Source organism: Carcharodon carcharias, chromosome 8 (genome assembly GCF_017639515.1).
Source record: "Carcharodon carcharias isolate sCarCar2 chromosome 8, sCarCar2.pri, whole genome shotgun sequence".
Classification (NCBI taxonomy): Eukaryota; Metazoa; Chordata; class Chondrichthyes; order Lamniformes; family Lamnidae; genus Carcharodon; species Carcharodon carcharias.
In genome coordinates this window covers 51340849-51359669 of record NC_054474.1, presented here as the reverse complement: position 1 = coordinate 51359669, position 18821 = coordinate 51340849, and the positions used below count along the sequence as shown (strand labels likewise).

Below are 18821 nucleotides of genomic sequence, written 5' to 3'. Positions count from 1 at the left end.
ACCTCCTCCTGGACCATGACCCCACCAATGAACATCAAGCCAATTTTTCTAAGACTGTCACAAACCTCATCTCCTCTGGAGATCTTCCCTCCACAGCTTCCAACCTCATAGTCTCCCAACCTCGTACGGCCCGCTTCTACCTCCTACCCAAAATCCACAAACAGGACTGTCCTGGCAGACCGATTGTGTCAGCCTGTTCCTGCCCCACGGAACTCATTTCTTGCTATCTTGACTCCATTCTCTCTCCCCTTGTCCAGTCTCTTCCCACCTACATCCACGATTCCTCTGACACCCCACATCATATCAACAATTCCCAGTTCCCTGGCCCCAACCGCCTCCTCTTCACCATGGACGTCCAATCCGTCTATACTTCCATCCCCCACCGGGACGGTCTGAGGGCTCTCCGCTTCTTCCTCGAACAGACGCCTGAACAATCCCCATCTACCACTACTCTCCTCCGTCTGGCTGAATTTGTTCTCTCACTGAACAATTTCTCCTTAAATTCGTCTCACTTACTCCAATTAAAAGGTGTGGCTATGGGTACCCGCATGGGCCCCAGTTATGCCTCTTTATGGGGTATGTGGAACATTCCTTGTTCCAGTCCTACTCAGGCCCCCTCCCACAACTCTTTCTCTGGTACATCAATGTCTGCTTCGGTGCTGCTTCATGCTCTTGTCTGGACCTGGAAAAATTTATTAATTTTGCTTCCAATTTCCACCCCTCCATCATTTTCACATGGTCCATCTCTGACACTTCCCTTCCCTTCCTTGACCTTGTTGTCTCAATTTCTGGTGATAGACTGTCCACCAATATTCGTTACAAGCCTACCGACTCCCACAGCTACCTCAACTACAGCTCCTCACACCCCGCTTCCTGTAAGGACTCCATCCCATTCTCTCAGTTCCTTCACCTCCGTCACATCTGTTCTGATGACGCCACTTTCAAAAACAGCTCCTCTGACATGTCTTCCTTCTTCCATAAACGAGGTTTTCCACCCACAGTGGTTGACAGGGCCCTCAAATGTGTCTGGCCCATCTCCCGTGCATCCACCCTCACACCTTCCCCTCCCTCCCAGAACCATGATAGGGTCCCACTTGTCCTCACTTATAACCCCACCAGCCTCCACATTCAAATGATCATCCTCTGCCATTTCCACCAACTCCAGCATGATGCCACCACCAAACATGTCTTCCCTTCACCACACCCCCGCCCCCCACCCACCGGCGGCATTCCGCAGGGATCGTTCCCTCTGGGACACCCTGGTCTACTCCTCCATCATCCCCTACACCTCAACCCCCTTCCACGGCACCTTCCCATGCAACCGCAGAAGGTGTAACACCTGCCCCTTTACTTACCACCTCCTCACCGTCCAAGGGCCCAAACACTCCTTTCAAGTGAAGCAGCATTTCACTTGCACTTCCCTCAATTTAGTCTACTGATTCTCTGCTCCCAATGCGGTCTCCTCTACATTGGAGAGACCAAACGCAGACTGGGTGACGGCTTTGCGGAACACCTTCGGTCTGTCTGCAAGCATGACCCAGACCTCCCTGTCACCTGCCATTTCAACACACCACCCTGCTCTGATCCGCACGTCCATCCTTGGACTGCTGCAATGTTCCAGTGAATCTCAACGCAAACTGGAGGACCAGCACGTCATCTTCCGACTAGGCACTTTACAGCCTTCCGGACTTAATATTGAGTTCAACAACTTTAGATCATGAACTCTCTCCTCCATCCCCACCCCCTTACCGATCCCCCCCTTTTCCAATAATTTATCATTTTTTATATATTTTTTTAATATATATTTTTCTTTTCCTACCTGTTTCCATTATTTTTAAATGTATTTCCATCCATTGTTTTATCTCTACTTTTTATCCCATTTCGATCCCTTCCCACCACCCCACCCCACTAGGGCTATCTTGCTCTTCCTGCTTTCTACTCTAAATGTCATCATTAGCACGTTCCTCAGCTAATATCACCACCGTTAAAACCCCTTTGTCCTTTTGTCTATGACATCTTTGACAATCTCTTCTTTGCCTCCACCTATTGCTGGCCCTCTACCCAGCTCTACCTGTCCCACCCCCCCTTTAACCAGCTTATATTCCACCTCATATCTATATTTCTTAGATCTGAAGAGTCATTCAGACTCGAAACGTTAACTGTGCTCCTCTCCACAGATGCTGTCAGAACTGCTGAGTTTTTCCAGGTATTTTTGCTTTTGTTTCGGATTTCCAGCATCCGCAGTATTTTGCTTTTATTTTTGAGAAAAGTCGCTGGTTTATCAGTATGGCATGTTTTATTACTAATGAGCAGAAAATACTTTAACTGCCTACAGTTAGTGTCTAGGACTTTTCAGTCAGACATGATACTAAAGAGATGCAGAATAAGGTATCTTCTGCATAAGGGCAACGAGGGATAGGCAACAAAAGCTGGCCTTGCCAGTGATGCTCACATCCAACAGAATGTTTGGCAGAACTTATTTAAAGAATGTACTGATATATGTGGGCAGAAGCCCAAAAGTTTCTAACAAGAAAAATCAATCCTTGTGATCTTTTTGGCTAACCTTTCCTCAACATGTGACATACAGGAATTAAAAAAAGAGCAAATTTATAAAATATAATCCAGTTAATGGGGAGGTGCATTCCCTTATATTACCCCACTTCACTATACTATGCCCCTTCCTTTCAAAACTGCCATTATCCGCTCCTCTTATACCTATTCCTTTTCACCCCCTACTTCTTGCAAACTACCCCCACCTCCATCATCTATTCTTTTGTCTCTGAAGTACTTGAATGTATTGCTGCTTCCCAACCTGTCTTTCCCCTAATTTCATATTTGAATCCAACCAGGTTTGTACTTCTACCACAGCACTGAAATAGCTAAAATCTAAAACCACAAGTTACATGCTCTGTAATTAGGACCATGGTCTATTTTTCTTCTTTATCCGTCTCAACTTCTCTATAGCTTTTGACACAATTGACCACACATCCTCCTCCAATGCTTCTTCTCCATTATCCAGAGACTGCACTGACTTGATTCTACTCTTATTTATCATAGCCAGAGTTTCTCTAGTAATTCTCTGGTGCACATGTCTTAAAACTCACCAAGTCCCATTCCTCTATCACCCCTTCCTCACAGGTGTACATTGGTGCCTGGTCAAGTAATGTCTTGATTTTAAAATTCTCATCCTTGTTTTCAAATCCCTCCATTGCCTCACCTCGCTCTAATTCTGTAATCTCTTCCATCCCCAGACCCTCTGAGATGTGTGCATTCCTTTAACTTTGGCCTGGTGGCTGTCTGTTGCCTTGGCCCCCAAGCTCTGGAATACCCTCGATAAACTTCACTGCCTTACTTTCGTCCTTTAAGTCACATCACAATGAAATCCTAGTTCCACCTTCAAAGCATTGTCTGAGACAGGGCAAAGGCAAACAATCTGCTGCTGAAACACTCATCCATGCTTTTGTCACCTCCAGACTCGACTTGTCATGATTTATTGGCCAGCCTTTCATTCTCCTCCCTCTGTAAACTTCGGCTCATCCAAACAATGCTGCCCGTGTCCTTTCCTGCATAAAGTTTCACTCACCCATTACCATTGTTGACCTACGTTGGCTTCTGGCCCCCAAAGCCAAACATTTACCATCCTCATGTTTAAATCCTTCATGGCCTCACCTCTCCCTATCTCTGTGGCATCCAGTCCTACAACCACCCTCCCCCCAAACTCTTTGTTCCTTCGATTCTGTTCTCTTGTGCATTGTCTTCTATCTTTGTCCCATCTTTTGTGGCCATGCTTTCAGTCACCTAGGCTCCATGGTGTAAAATTCTGCTTAAACCCCTTCAACTCCGATTTCTCTTTTAAAACCGTCTTTAAACCTGCCTCATCAGCCGAGCTTCCTAATGTCAAGAAAGCGGCTCAACCCCACCTTCTCAAGGGCAATTAGGGATGGGCAATAAATGCTGGCCCAGCCAGCAACGGTCACATCCCATGAATGAATAAAAACGATTTAGCTTTGGTGTTCTTCTCAAGTGAAGCACCTCAGAACATTTTTTCTATGTTAAATGCAGTATATAATGCAAGCTGTTATTATAGTTCAAATTATGAAAATGGGTGAGAAAATTAACTAAACAACTAAAAGGAAAACAAATACCTAAATTCTAGAACCATTCTATATATTTAGGGACTAGTCTAGAAGTCTGTGTAGTGAGCACATTACTGATCATATTATTTCTTTCGAATGCAACCATTCCTCAGTAAGAAAATCAATCATTACAAATCTTTTTCACGGTTGTTACCCTGTGCCACCACATGAAGGCATCAAAACACTTTTCAATAGGATATTACTGCAAACCTCTTACAACTGTCCACCTGCCTTGGTCCCAATGGAACCTCCATTTTAGTCCATTTTGCTCAAAAGTTCAAAGCTTAATAAGATGAATCTGTGACAATGATCTTGTTCTGGCTGACTCTGATCTAATTGATTACTATGTACTTGCATAAACTACCACTCAGATAAGTAGTCATAAATGTTTAAGTCATTTTTCTGGTTTGCTCAACCAGAAATGAATGTTTGAGCATTATATTTTTCTAGCAATTGACCTAACAATTACTTTAAAGTTACGTTCATCAGTTTCTGATCCAGAGCATCCAAATTTCCAACAAGAAAACTTACATTTGATAATCAATCTACATGCTTAATGCTGCACTCACTTTAAAATGCATTTCAGGAGATTGAATCATTTGATCTGATAAATTAGCTTTTCTTTCCAACAAACTTGTATTCACCACAAAAAATTTGCATCAAAGCTTTATTAAATGTGGGTTATTAACTGCATTTACATAGTGCATTTCATGGCCTCAGGATGTCCAAAAGCACTTCACAGCCATTAAAATACTTTTGAAGTGTAGTCATGGTTATAATGTAGGGAAATGTGACAGCTAATTTAAGAATCACAAGGTCCGACAAACTGGAATGATATAAAAGGTAGTTTCATTTGTTTTTAAGAGATGTTGGTTGAGGGATCAACAATCGCCAAGAAACTGGACCCTTCTTTGAACATTGCTATGGGATCCATATACATCCGTCTGAGGGGACAGATGGCTCCTCAACTGGTGTTAACTTTTCTCGTTCAGTCACAGGATATTGGCATCACAGGCAAGGTCAGCACTTTATTGTCCACCCCAAATTGCCCTCAAGAAGATGGTTGTGAAGCAATATGAATTACATCTGAGCTGAGACTGAAAAACAAATGTATTTCTTCACATCTTTTTAAAATTTGGAGACACGTCCACTGGGAAACATTAATGTGCTCGCTCGTTTTCCAGTGATCCCTATTTTAAAGACTGTAAAAGAGAAAGGATTTGCATAAAATCTCATCACATCTCTCAGAAATACTCAAAATTGTTTTACAGTATGTAATGAAATATATAAAATATACTCTGAAGTATCGTTTAATCTCCATTTACCATCTGAATATTTCTGAGATGTCCCAAAGGTCAAATGCATCCACCATGGCAGTTACTCTTTGAGCCTTTTTCCAAATTCTTTACCATGTAACGTGTGGTGAAACTTTGCTTCATAGGAAAGAAATTGCTTGTTTTCAAAAGCCTCTTAAGCCTTGGAGCCAATGAAATTGTGTCTCCTCCATCTGTACTTAATATTAATTTAAATACTTTAGTCGAAATATATTTGGGTAATGGGTAACACTGGCATCATGACTGCACAGAGTCTTTGGTTTCAACTTTCTATAGTTTGGGCTCAGGAATATGGTTTCAGTATAAAATCCTTTTTAATTATTAAAAACATTTCTATTTCTTAAAAGGAAAGTAAGTTTAGTCTTTTATTCGATAACCAACCTTCAAGCATGTGGTGAGGCGAGAGTGACTGCCCTTGACACCAAGACAGCATTTGATTAAGTTTGGCATAAAGGAGCCCTAGCAAAACTGGGATCAATGGAAATCAAGGGTAGGGGGGAAACTTTCCACTGGTTGGAGTCATACCTAGCACAAGGGAAGATGGTTGTGGTTATCGGAGCTTGTTGATGTCCCAGGGCATCACTGCAAGAGTTCCTCGGGGTAGTGTCCTAGGTCTAACCCTCTTCAGCTGCTTCATCAATGACCTTCCTTCCATTATAAGGATGTGGGGATATTTGCTGATGATTGCACATTGTTCAGTACTATTCATAACTTCTCAGATACTGAAACAGTCAGCGCCCATATGCAGTAAGACCTGGACAACATTAGGCTGCTAAGTGGTAAGTAATATTCGTGCCACACAAATGCCAGGCAATGACCTACTCCAACAAGAGAGAATCCAACCATCTTCCTTGACATTCAATGGCATTACCATCACTGAATCCCTGATTATCAACAGCCTGCGGGTTACCATTGACCAGAGACCGAACTGGACTAGCTATATAAATACTGTGGCTATAAGAGCAGATCAGAGACTGAGAATTCTGTGGCAAGTAACTCACCTCATGAATCCCCAAAGCCCTTCCAAAGCCAAGGCACAAGTCAGGATGAGTGCAGCTCCAACAACACTCAGGAAGCTCACAACTGTCCAGGACGAAGCAGCCCCCTTGATTAGCACCTCATCCACCACAATAAACATCCACTACCTCCACTACCAATGCACAGAGGTAGCAGAGTACACCATCTACAAGATGCACTGCAGCAACTCATCAAGGCTCCTTCGCCAGCATCTTCCAAACCCGCGACATCTACCACCTCAAAGGACAAGGGCAGCAGATGCATGGGAACACTACCACCTGCAAGTTCCCCTCCAAGTTACACACGATCCTCACTTGAAACTATATTTGCTGTTCCTTCACTATCAATGAGTCAAAATCCTGGAACTCCCTTTCTAATGGCACTGTGGGTGTTCTTACAACACATGGACTTCAGCAGTTCAAGGTAGTAACACACCACCATCTTCTCGAGGGCAATTAAGGATTAGCAATAAACACTGGCCTAGCCAGCAACGCACACATCCCATGAGCAAATAATATAAAAAATATACTGTAGCAACTCACCAAGGCTCCTGCGCCAGCACGTTCGAAACCTGGGACCTCTACCACTTAGAAGGACAAAGGCAGCAGATGCGTGGGAAGACCATGACCTGCAAGTCACCTGCAAGCCACACACCATCCTTACTTAGAACTATATTGCTGTTCCTTCACTGTCGCGGAGTCAAAACCCTGAAAACTCCCTAACAGCACTGTGGGTGCACCACATGGGCTGCAGCGGTTCAAGGCTCACCACGTCTCCTCAGGGGCAGTTAGAGATGGTCAATAAATGCTGGTCTAGCTAGTGATGCCCGTATCCCATGAAAGAATTTTTAAAAATTGTTATTGAGTTGACCTTTTAATACAAGTGCATGATGTCCATCAGTTCCATGTCTATATCTTCCCAGATGCAAATGCAATTTGAACAGTGGGTCCATTTTCACAGTGTTAGATTCATCTATAGTTTTATTTGTATTTATTTTACTCCTGAGCTTGCAGATCTCAATATTTGGCAAGGTGTAGGTTCAGTAATCCAGCCACAGCATTTGAGAATTTAAATTTTGGAAATAAAAAGTGGCCATGAACCTGTTGGATTGTCAAAAAAACCCAACAGGTTCACTATTATCCAGTTTAGCCTATGTATGACTCCCCCCCCCACACCAATGTGGCTGACTTTTAACTGACCTCTGAAGTCACCAAACAAGCAAAAAGCAGCCACTATCACCTTCTCAGGGCAACATGGGACAGGCAATAAATGCTAGCCTTGCCAGTGATGCTCGCATCCCAATAAATAATAAAATGCAAAGCTACACTCCAAGTAGCCCTGACATCACTGTCAAGGTACACAGTGCTATTTACCAAGTATAATGACAGCTATCATTGTTGAATATTACAGTCATTTTACAGGCATAATGTTAAACAGTAGATTTATGTCAGACAGTTGGTTGAGGATTAATTCCAAAGTCAACTATTTCAATCTGAAATAAACAAAAGTTAAGCTCCTCTTTAAAACCTGAAAGAGATTAATGGAGCAAACTACAGTCTAAAACATGTTCAAAATGGGAAAAGCCTGTACATTTCCAAGATTATTCATGTCAATGAAATGTAGTGTTATTTACATCCTATAATGGTAATATTAGTTACTAACATTCCACGACTCATGAATCAAAGGAGTTAATTTGTGAGGGACTTTCCACAACATTGGATTACCTACTCAAAGTCAGTTTCAAATACACTCAGTTTCAAATACACTAAGTCTCATTCAAAAGCTATTTGAATCTCTTAAGTAAACATACCACAAATGTTTCACAACTTTAGTGTCTTGATGTTTTAGTACTTCTGCAGGATAACACTAAACACAACAGGTCGATAGTTCAAGTTTTACATGTTCTATCTAACCACTAGCGGGGGCACCCTGTGATTGGTATAGGATAAATTCACATGACCGAAAAACACTGGGACAAATTTTGCTAAAGTACTTTTTGTTGGTGACATTCAGATGGCTTCACTGGCCACAATAATGACATAGCCAAAACCATCTTAGTGATTTGAGGAAGACAGCATGTATTCATAATACACTAAAATGTGTATAATCCAAGACTTTAAAATATTGGAGATTAGGACACCACTTTATATTATGTTTTATTTTCATCTCACCAGATTCTTCTCAATATGCAAAACAAATAATGAGACTGTTTCAGAGCAAGACATCTCATATTCACAAATGCACATTTATATAATCTTACATTCCAACACGAAAACAGATGCCAGAATTATGGAAGCAGTGGTATATTATAAACCTGTTTCAGTATCAGTTTACCTATTGTACATACTTTAGGAAACCAACACACAGAAAACACAGGTCTTCTTTCTAAACAACACAGGCTGCCAAAAATTCAGTGTTAAAGTAACTCTCATAAAATGAAGTGGGGCTGCTTACATTTACCACATTAAAAAAATAGTTTTGCTTTTTTGATGAAGATAACAAGTAACTGAACAAAGAAAATATAGTAATAATAGTGTAGCAGGATTTGGAGATCAAGGCAGTCATGTTCTACACAGATCACAGGAACAATGCACTCTTGGAAGCAAAATGATCAGTTGTACAGGTAAGTTGTACCATTTTAGTTGCTTTTATATTAACCTATATTTTAGTTGGATTCTAGAAGATTGTTATCCAAGAGTCACTTGCTGCCAGTTACACTACTGGATGCAACTGCTTTCACCTGGCGGCAGGATCATAGACCCACAAAGAAAACTGGGTCTACAAGTATATCACTGGAGAAGGATGACAGACTTCAGATTAATGCTGGGAGCTGGCTCATGGACACCAGTCTCCAAGAATCCAACCTAATGAGCACCAATATAAAAGTGGCTTCTGTTTAATTTTGAAACCCAACTCCCAGCAGCAGTTATTGTCCTCTTCTGGCCATTAGCATTTCTCTAATGTTGTCTTCTGCATCTTTCACACTGCGTTCCAAATAGGATTTTCGTTGCTGTCAAAAAAAAAAGATACAATACATACACAATTAGTTTGATTTACAATATCCTGATTTAAAACTTTCCTATTAATGTTTTTCAAAAACCTACAATAATTACCAACTCTTTTGGCAATTTAATTATCAATGAACAGTAACAAGCTTTCGGGTCCACTCCTGAACATACAGGGTAAAATCAGTTGCCATTTGACACAGACTGACAGGCACAGGTATTTCATTGACTGCTGTATTTCATTGACTGCTGAAGTGCAAATAGAGCTAGCTCAAATATTAATAATTCTGTAACCACAGGATATTTAACAAATTACTTGTCAGAAGAGGTTAATTTCTTTTTTTAAATGTTAGCATCAGACTTCATTCTATCCATGGAAACAAATTGGAGTTTTGTTAATGAACGTTCTTGATTGAATAATTTACCTGTGGTACATACCTTTCTAATCATGATTAATATATAAGCGCCATAACAGAAAAGCACAAAACATGTTTTGGGTTTTCCTTTGATTTTCCAAAAATGGCAGCCAGAATATACAAGATTATCTTGTGTAATGTTATATTTTTCTATGTAAGTGTAAACTTATTGTTTTATCTTGTTAATTCATGTAACATTTCTCGTTATCTAAACACCTTTGTTGTTTTTTCAGTCTCCATCAGCTCAATTTTGATGTTATGCTGCACGCCCAATTCCTGTTTTGTTCACTTAGCAGTTCACCAGTGCTGGAAAATTCCAAAATCCAATATTCCAGAAATAGATTTATTATTAACCATACAGTGAAAACTATCCACCCACAGGACTCTCCTGACACTGTACAGATCTGAAAATCTTCATGGGCACTGGAGAAGCAATTGTTCCTTACACATATATACGCTAGACTTAGTAAAATGTGGCTTAGCTCTTCCACTTTTCTTAGAAGGCTATAAACTCCTATTTTTTCCTTCATTTCAAAAAGCCTTGTACAACCGAAGACAAGTGCATATGGCCTTCAGTAATACCTTCTGAGTGAGCTACAACAAGGAGTTTCTAAACTTAGCATCTTTATGGGACAGTGTAGATCATAAACTCAGTGGAGGAGTAACTGAGTCTCAAGCCATTGTCCCCATGGGGCAGTAGCTTTGTTCTCTAATATGGCCATCATCACAAAAGTTTGAATAATAGATTCAACTATAGACACTGTCAATAATGCTGTAGAAAATAGCTGCCATTCCTCTGAATTTTTTTAATAAACCTTCATAAAGAGTGGTGCAATTAATTGTACATTTTTAACTCCAGATAGTTTCATAGTGGATCTGGGTAAAATTCTAAACCAAGCACAAAAGGTGGCAAACTCCTTCCATGTAACTTACTCCAATTAGATTTACTCCCATAGAATATTGGGAACAATAGCATAGTGGTTATGTAACTGGGCTAGTAATACAAAGGCCTGAATTAATGATTCAGTGATATAGATCAAATCCCACCATGTCAGCTAGAAGATAGAAATTCAATTGTTAAAAGAAATATTAAATAAAAACCTCTGGCCTGATTTTCCACCTAGAATAACAAAGGCAGCAGATGCAAGTGAACGCTACCGCCAAGTTTCTCTCCAAGCCACACACCATCCTAACTTGGAACTAAATTGCCGTTCCTTCACTGTCACTGGGTCAAAATCCTGGAACTACTGTTATGAACAATGCATAATTTTAGACTCGAAAAAAAAATATATATATATTTGTGCAATAAGAGATGTAAAATGGTTTCCGTTTCATTTTAGGTTGTTCCTGAGTCTTGGTGTCCGGGAGTCTGAATAGATTCATGGCTGAAAGGAATCTTTGCCGAGTGACAGTGGTCAAGTGATGCAGACACAGAGAAAAGACAGAAGAGTTTAATGTGTGTCAGAGAGTAAAGGCAGGGATTTTCAGCTCTCTGAGAAGAAAACATTACTAGACTATTGGATCAGTAGTTAACTGAATAGTCAGTTATAGAACTCAGTAAAGGGATCAGTTTAGCAAAGGTGCTACTGGGAGACTGAGTTTAGAATGTGGTTTTGGGTGTCTCGGGGAGAGATATGAGTTTGGTGAAAAGCATCAAGTGAATAATCAGGCATTCACCAGAAGAAAACCATTTGTGACTGTGCCAGTCCCAAATGATAAGCCTTTGTGTGTCAAGCTAGTGGTAACTCTTCACTGGTTTATCTGTCGATAAAGATATTGCTGGCTTAAAGGAATAGTGTGAATTTGAAGTGTCGTCCGGTGTTTGTATTGAGAGCTTTCCAATCTTTTTGTCTGGTATAACATAGTTCATTTTTTTTTTAATAAATATTTTATTTTGTGTTAAAAGTTCATCAGCAGACTCCTGTGAATTTGTTCAGTAACTTGCCTCCGAGGTTTCTTAAAAAAAAGTTAGGATCTATCACGCCAGGCTTCGCTCTGGGATCTGACATTTCCAGTATTAACATCAGCTGGGATCATAACAAAGTGGGGGCTCTTGCGGGATCAAAATCCTTGAATTTGTGGGATCTGTGAATTCTTAAAGAAACGAGTACGTGGAGGTGCTGGGCATAGGAACAGGATTAGCTGTGAAGTATATTACACTAGTTTGACCTCAAAAATGGCTTTTGTTAAGACTTTACTAGGGGTGGAGGGAGTTAGCTAAATTTCAGTTCCAATGAAGTAGCTTGAGATAGAAAGAGATAAAGAAAAGTAGAAGCTCGAACTTGAAAAAGATGAAAATACTCAAATTAGAAAAAAAGGAGAAAGAAAAAGAAAAAAAGAGAAAGAATGAAAACATTAGAATTGGAAAGAGCAAAAGAAGTGGAAATGAAAAAACTTGAAATTGAACTCCAGAGAGGGAAATTAGCGAGTGAAGAGAAAGATAAGGAAAGGGAAAGAAAGTTTCAAAGAAAGAAAGGAATCAGATAGTATGAATCATCTAATGAAGAGCTTAGATTAAAGAAAGAAAGGAGAGATAGTGGTTCAGAGGATGAGTTTGATTCCATTGAGAATTTTGATTTAACTAAAAATTTTCATTTAGTGCCTAAATTTCCAGAGAATGGAGCTGAAAAATATTTCACCACATTTGAAAAGATAGCTGTGAAGTTGAATTGGCCAAAGGATGCTTGAACCTTAATGTTACAAAGTGTCCTGTTAAGTACAGCTATGAATGTGTACACTAGTCTGTCAGAAGAGCAATCTGCAGACCATGAAGTGGTTAAAAGGGCTATGCTCAATGCTTATGAACTTATCCCTGAAGCTTATCGATTAAAGTTTAGGACCGTACGGTAAAGCCTAATCAGGCATTTGTTGAATTTGCAAGAGAGAAAGAAATGCTCTAAGATCAGTGCTTTCGATCACTGAAATTAGAAAAAAAAATTTGAGAACTTGAGGGAAATTATGATTATGGAAGAACTCCAAAATAGCATTCCTGTAACCATTAAGACTTATTTAGATGAGCATCAAGTATCAAAGATCTGAGAAACAGCAGTTTAGGCGAATACATATGATATCTCATACAGACAGTTACATTTGGGGAAACAGTCATATGGGAATCAACTGGGAAACTGGAGGAAAAGAAAATAGGGTGATGGAAAAGGTACTAATTCTAGGGAGCAGACAGAAGGACACCAAAATAATAAAGGAAATAGGCTCGAACCTAAAAGTGATGAGAAGAAAATAGTATGCTTCTATTGCAATAAAACTGGACATACTAAAGCTAATTATTGAAAATTAAGTGGGAGACCTATTGCAGTAAATGTGTGCCTAAAGAACTTTTAGGAAAAACTAACTTAGGAAAGAACGTAAGTGATAAAACAGAAGCCATAGTGCAAGTATCAAGCGAAGTCTCAGAATCTACCAAGGAGGTAGAGTTTATTCCTCAGACTAGTCAAGTGAGTTCGGAAAAACAAACTACAGAAAGGTTTGAAGATTTTGTTTTTGAGGAGAGATATTCCCTTATTCTCCTAATCAAGGAGGTAAACCAATAAAGATAATGAGAGGCACTGGAGCAAGTCAGACACTGATGCTGGCTAATGATACAATTTGTCTTTCAGAAGGGTTAATGAAGGAAAAAATATTAACTGGAGACACCCACGGATGTTACAAACCAGTTCCATTATACAGAGTTAGATTAAAGGGTGATTTAGTAAATGGAGAGGTTACAGTTGCAAAAGTGCATAAAATGCCAATAGCAGGAATTGAATTAATCTTGCGGAATAACCTGGCTAGCTCAAAGATATTAGTCTCATCGAGGGTGTTGGAACAACCAATGTAAGTGAAAGAAACTGAAATGCTACAGGAGGAACATCCTGAATTGTTTTCTGATTGTGTTGTGACTTGATCTCAGGCCCATAAAATTAGAGAGGCAGAGGAAGAGTCTATGAAAAGGGGAGATGAAGGAGAAATTCAGTTGAGAGAGCTGTACCAAACAGCCCACTCAAGATTGAGTGTTATTATTTAAATGACAAAGTGTTAACGAGGAAATGGAAACCACTTCAAATACCAGCAGATGAGGACTGGGCACTAGTTCACCAGGTCCTGTAGTGGCTCCCCTGGCCGGCTGATTAAAGAAAGGCAAGAAATTTGAGTATACAAAAGAGCGTCAAAGTGCCTTTGACAGCTTGAAAGCTGTACTGACTACCGCACCAGTTTTAGCAGTACCAAATTATGCTAAGCCATTTAAATTGGCTGTTGACGCCAGTGACGTGGGTGTTGGTGCAGTTTTGTTACAGGAGGATGAGATGGGGTTCGAATGGCCAGTCAGTTACTCTTCTCGGAAGCTGAATTCTTGCCAACAAAAGTATTCAACTGTGGAAAAAGAGACTTTGAATTTGGTGCTGGCTCTATAACATTTTGAAATTTGCATGTCTAACAACTCTGCAGAGACTGTTGTTTATACGGGCCATAATCCTTTAATCTTTTTTGCAAAGTTTCATACACCAGGAACCTGAGACCATTTTATTGGAGTTTAAAGCTACAACCCATATAATTTAAAAATTATTCATGCAGCAGGAAGAGACAATAGCATAGCAGATGCTTTCTCAAGAGCTTAAATGTGGAGGAACATGGGTGACTGCATCATAAGAGATTTATGCAAAATATAACATTTATTAAAAAGTCATGTATTCTTGCATATTTGAAGTAAATTCACTTTTACTACTAGGGTAAGATCTGTATAAGATAGAGATAGTGATAAGAGTGGATTGTTTGATAGAAAATAAAAACGCCTCTTAAATATGCCTTTTCATTTTTTTTCTGCAGGAAAGCCTTGTTAACAAAGTATAATTTTTAAATTGAAGATATATATTTGTGTGTTAAAGGTAAAATGGTTTCAGTTTCATTTTTAGTTGTTTCTAAGTCTTGGTGCCTGAGTGGCTGAATAGATTCCTGACTGAAAGGTCAGGTCTTTCAGGTTTGTTTGTATGTGTACCTTTTTAATAAGGTTTTACAATCCCTAAAGTTAACGATATTCTGGAGAAAATAAAAACACTAAGTAGAAATAAACTACTTTTTGTCCAGTGACAGTAGTCAAATGACAGACACAGAAAAGAGAGACTTCAGCGTGTGTCAGTGAGTGAAGACAGGTATTTTCAGCTCTCTGAGAAGGAAACATTACAAGGCTATTGAGCTGGTAATTGATGGAGTAGTCAGTTATTAGAACTCAGTAAAGAGATCAGTTTAGCAGAGATGCTACTGAGAAACTGAGTCTAGAGTGTGGTTTTGGGTGTCTCAGGGAGAGATACAGTTGGGTGAAAAGCATCAAGTGAATGCTCAGGAATTCACTCGAAGAAAATTGCTTGCAACTGTGCCATCCCAAGCGAGAAGCCTTTGTGTGTCAAGCTAGTGGTTAACTCTTCACTGGTTTATGTGTCTGTAAAGATATTACTGGGATAAAGGAATAGTATAAATTTGAAGCACCTTCTTGTGTTTGTATTGAGATCTTTCCAACCTTTTCGTCTAGTGTAATATAGTTCACTTTTCTTGTTTAGTAAATATTTTATTCTGTGTTAAAAGTTCATCATTCGACTCCTGTGAATTTGATCAGTAACTTTCCTCCATGGTTACTAAAAAAAATTAGGATCTATCAAGCCAGGTTTCACGCTGGGATCTGACTTGCCCAGTATTAACATCAGCTGGGATCGTAACACTCCTTAACAGCACGGTGGGTGCACCTACATCACACAGACTACAGCAGTTCACCACCAACTTCTCAAAGTCAATTAGGGATGAGAAAAAATGCTGGCCAAGCCAGTGACTTCAACATCCTGTGAAAGAATAAAAAAACTCTCAACGAATTTATTCCCATAAAATTTACTCCAGGTATCACACGAATGTATAATACTGATTCATATATAAAAAATGACAAGTGCTCAGGTTCTTACTGCACAGCACACATAATCAGGCCAACATTTTTAAAATTAAAATAATTTTCTAAAATATTACACTGATTTCCAGATGCATTCAACTGAAATAGTAATGACTGAATTGACTGGCATTTTAAGAAGGTGTTTATTATCTGTAAACAATTATTTACAGGAATGACCTAAGGAACGACGATCAAATTTGATTGAGAGAAGGAAGCTGCATTTACACTCTATTATTCTATAAACTACACACAGTAAAGTCCACAGTGTGTTGAACAGCACTATCAGTTGAATGTTAGTAGACCACTCGATAACTCTTCAGAATTGAACTTTCCTTACCGACATCCGCCCCAACCCCCAAGGTTTCTTTGCCTCTCCAAGGAGATTGTGTGGCTGGTGGGCCGAAGGGAGAGCAGACAAGGGAGATGGTGGGTAGACAAGACATTGTTGCTGCACCAGTCAATCTTTTCATAATATTCATTTACTTATGTTTGTAATTCAGCTTCTACTTATTTTAAAGTGAACTATAAATAAATTGAATTGTATGCATTTACTTTTCCTGTATTTTTCAGCTCTGTTTATAACCTTACTGCTAATGATACCCCTTGCTGTGCCCATGCATACACAAAATTGGCTCTGAAACGTCCCATGCAGCCAATTAATTCCGTTTCCTGCCTCGGAGGCACTCTCTGGGTTCTGTAACACCATTAACTCAACAGAAAGACATTCAGCAAAGAGAGACTGGTGCAACCCAATGTTAGGTAGACAGATTCCAGAAAAGTTATAATGAAAAACTATGACAAAGCCAGAGATTAGGGAAAGAGGATTTCAATGCAAAACCAAGTATCAACTTGAATAAAAAATACAATTAATAAAATCCAGCTATGCCAAAAATGAGGGATGCAAAATATTATTCAAAGATTTAAATAAAATACCACTCTCCTGCCATACAAATTATCTATTTTTTGCCCCATGATCAATATAACAGGAATTCAACATTAATCATAGAATTATCCACCACAAAAGAAGCCCATTTGTCTGATCAAACTTATGCAAGATCTCTGAAAGAACTATCAATTAGTCTCACTCCAATACTCTCTCTTCTTAGACCTTTTAATTAGAGAGCCAATTCCCTTCTGAAAAGTACTACTGAATCCAATTGCACCACATTTCAGGCAACATATTCCAGATCGTAACAACCCGTCAAGTAAACAAAAATCTCAACTCCCCGATGGACTTTTGGCTTACTTTACATATAATGCATTATTTTCTTACCCGCCGTAACACTCCTGTTATTATAAATCAAAGCATGATAAGAACCATGAGAAACACCATGCAAGATCCAGGAGTTATTACAAAAGCATACGAAGCATGGAAACCCATTCTTGATCTGGCTCCTTCAAATAACCTAAGTATAGCTTGCGTCATCATGGAATCTCCCAACCTATTTATATTCAAAAAATATACCCAATAATAAAATTTCCAAATTTGAAATTTCTTCCTAACTGGTCAAGATAAACAAGCATGCAGAACATCAATATGACACTACAATCTATACTATTTAACCATGACCATTGCACTCCACAGATGACATCATTACAATAGGACTGGAAGCATTGTGCTACCTAGAGTATTTGATCTTTATCCTTATAGACTTCAATCCTGTGCTCAACCAGGTATTTATGCAACACTTTTTCAAACATAACAATATGTCATTAATGATGAATCTATTCTCCATATGTATAACTGGAAAAATTATTCCTCTGATCTCTAAAAATAGTTGATGTTAATTTTATACTTTATACAATTCAGAGGTAGCTGGGAATGTAAGCTGTGAGGAAAACACAGGCTGAAAAAAGATATGGACAGGTTAAATGAAAGGCAATAAGGAGTCAGGTGAGTATGATGCGGGGAAGTATGAGATTATTCATTTCGGTTGTAAGAACAGAAAAGCTGATTTATCTTTAAAAGGCATAAATTTTGATGATCAGAGGGAATTGGGTGTACCTGTACAAGGAACATTGTAAATTAGCATGCAGGTACAGCAAGAAATTGGAAGGCAAGTGACATATTGGCCTTTATCACAAGGGGACTGGAGTACGAGATTAAAAAGTCTTGCTACATTTATATACAGCTTTGGTGAGACCACACCAGGAGTACTATGAACCATTTTGGTCTCAATATCTAGAGATGAATATACCTGCATTGGAGGCAGTATCTCAAAAATTCGGTAGATTGGTTCATGGGATGAGAGGCTTATCCTATGATAAGAGGCTGCATAAATTAGTCCTATACACACAAGAGTTTTGAAGAGTCAGAGACGCTCTTACACAAGATTCTGAAGGAACTTAACAGGATACATATGACGTAGAAACATATTTTGCCCTTGGTGGGTGGGCTTGGCGGGAGCTAGGAAGCCGGCCACCGCCCATGATTTCACACTAGCACGCCAATTAAGGCCCGCCCAGTGTGAAATGCGGGGGTGGGGGGGGAGTGTGAGCAAGCCAAGTGCAAACTTCGCACATGCGCGCAAGTGAGCACTGCATAATTGCATAATCTCCCTAAGGCACGGAGCTGCCTCAGGGAGATGGAGATATAAAAAATATAATAAAGAAAATAAAAATGCAATAAAACATGTCCTCTCATGTGACTCTGTTATTAATGAAAATTTAAGTTTTTATTTTATTTTTATTTGCTTTTGGAAACCTCATCCCTCCCATGGATGAGGTTTCCAAAAAAATGCAAAGGCTGCTTGGCCTTTTCGCCTGCCCACCAACTGTTAGGTTGGATGGGCAGCAAAAAGTTTATGTTAATTGAAAACCTAATAGCCTTAACAGGCCTTTTAATTGTTGGCAGGTGCACTGCTGGCTCTGTCGTGTGCCTGCTGACTGAGCTATTGCGCGATTGCGTGTTGACGTCGGCACGCTTGGCCAATGTCAATGCGCATCATTTCACGCTTGAGTAGGTCAGACATGCGCCCGCCTGCTGA

General features: G+C 39.6%; 1 protein-coding gene across 1 annotated transcript in view; it reads right to left on the bottom strand.

The window, feature by feature from the left end:
- Window positions 1-8630: 8630 nt before the first annotated feature.
- LOC121281006 (prefoldin subunit 1) overlaps window positions 8631-18821 on the bottom strand; it is a 103322-nt gene continuing 93131 nt past the window's right edge. Inside the window, exon 4 of the mRNA XM_041193545.1 lies at window positions 8631-9497. Within this exon, the coding sequence (XP_041049479.1) occupies window positions 9414-9497 (84 nt within the window). The 3' untranslated portion in view covers window positions 8631-9413. The remainder of the gene's footprint in view (window positions 9498-18821) is intronic.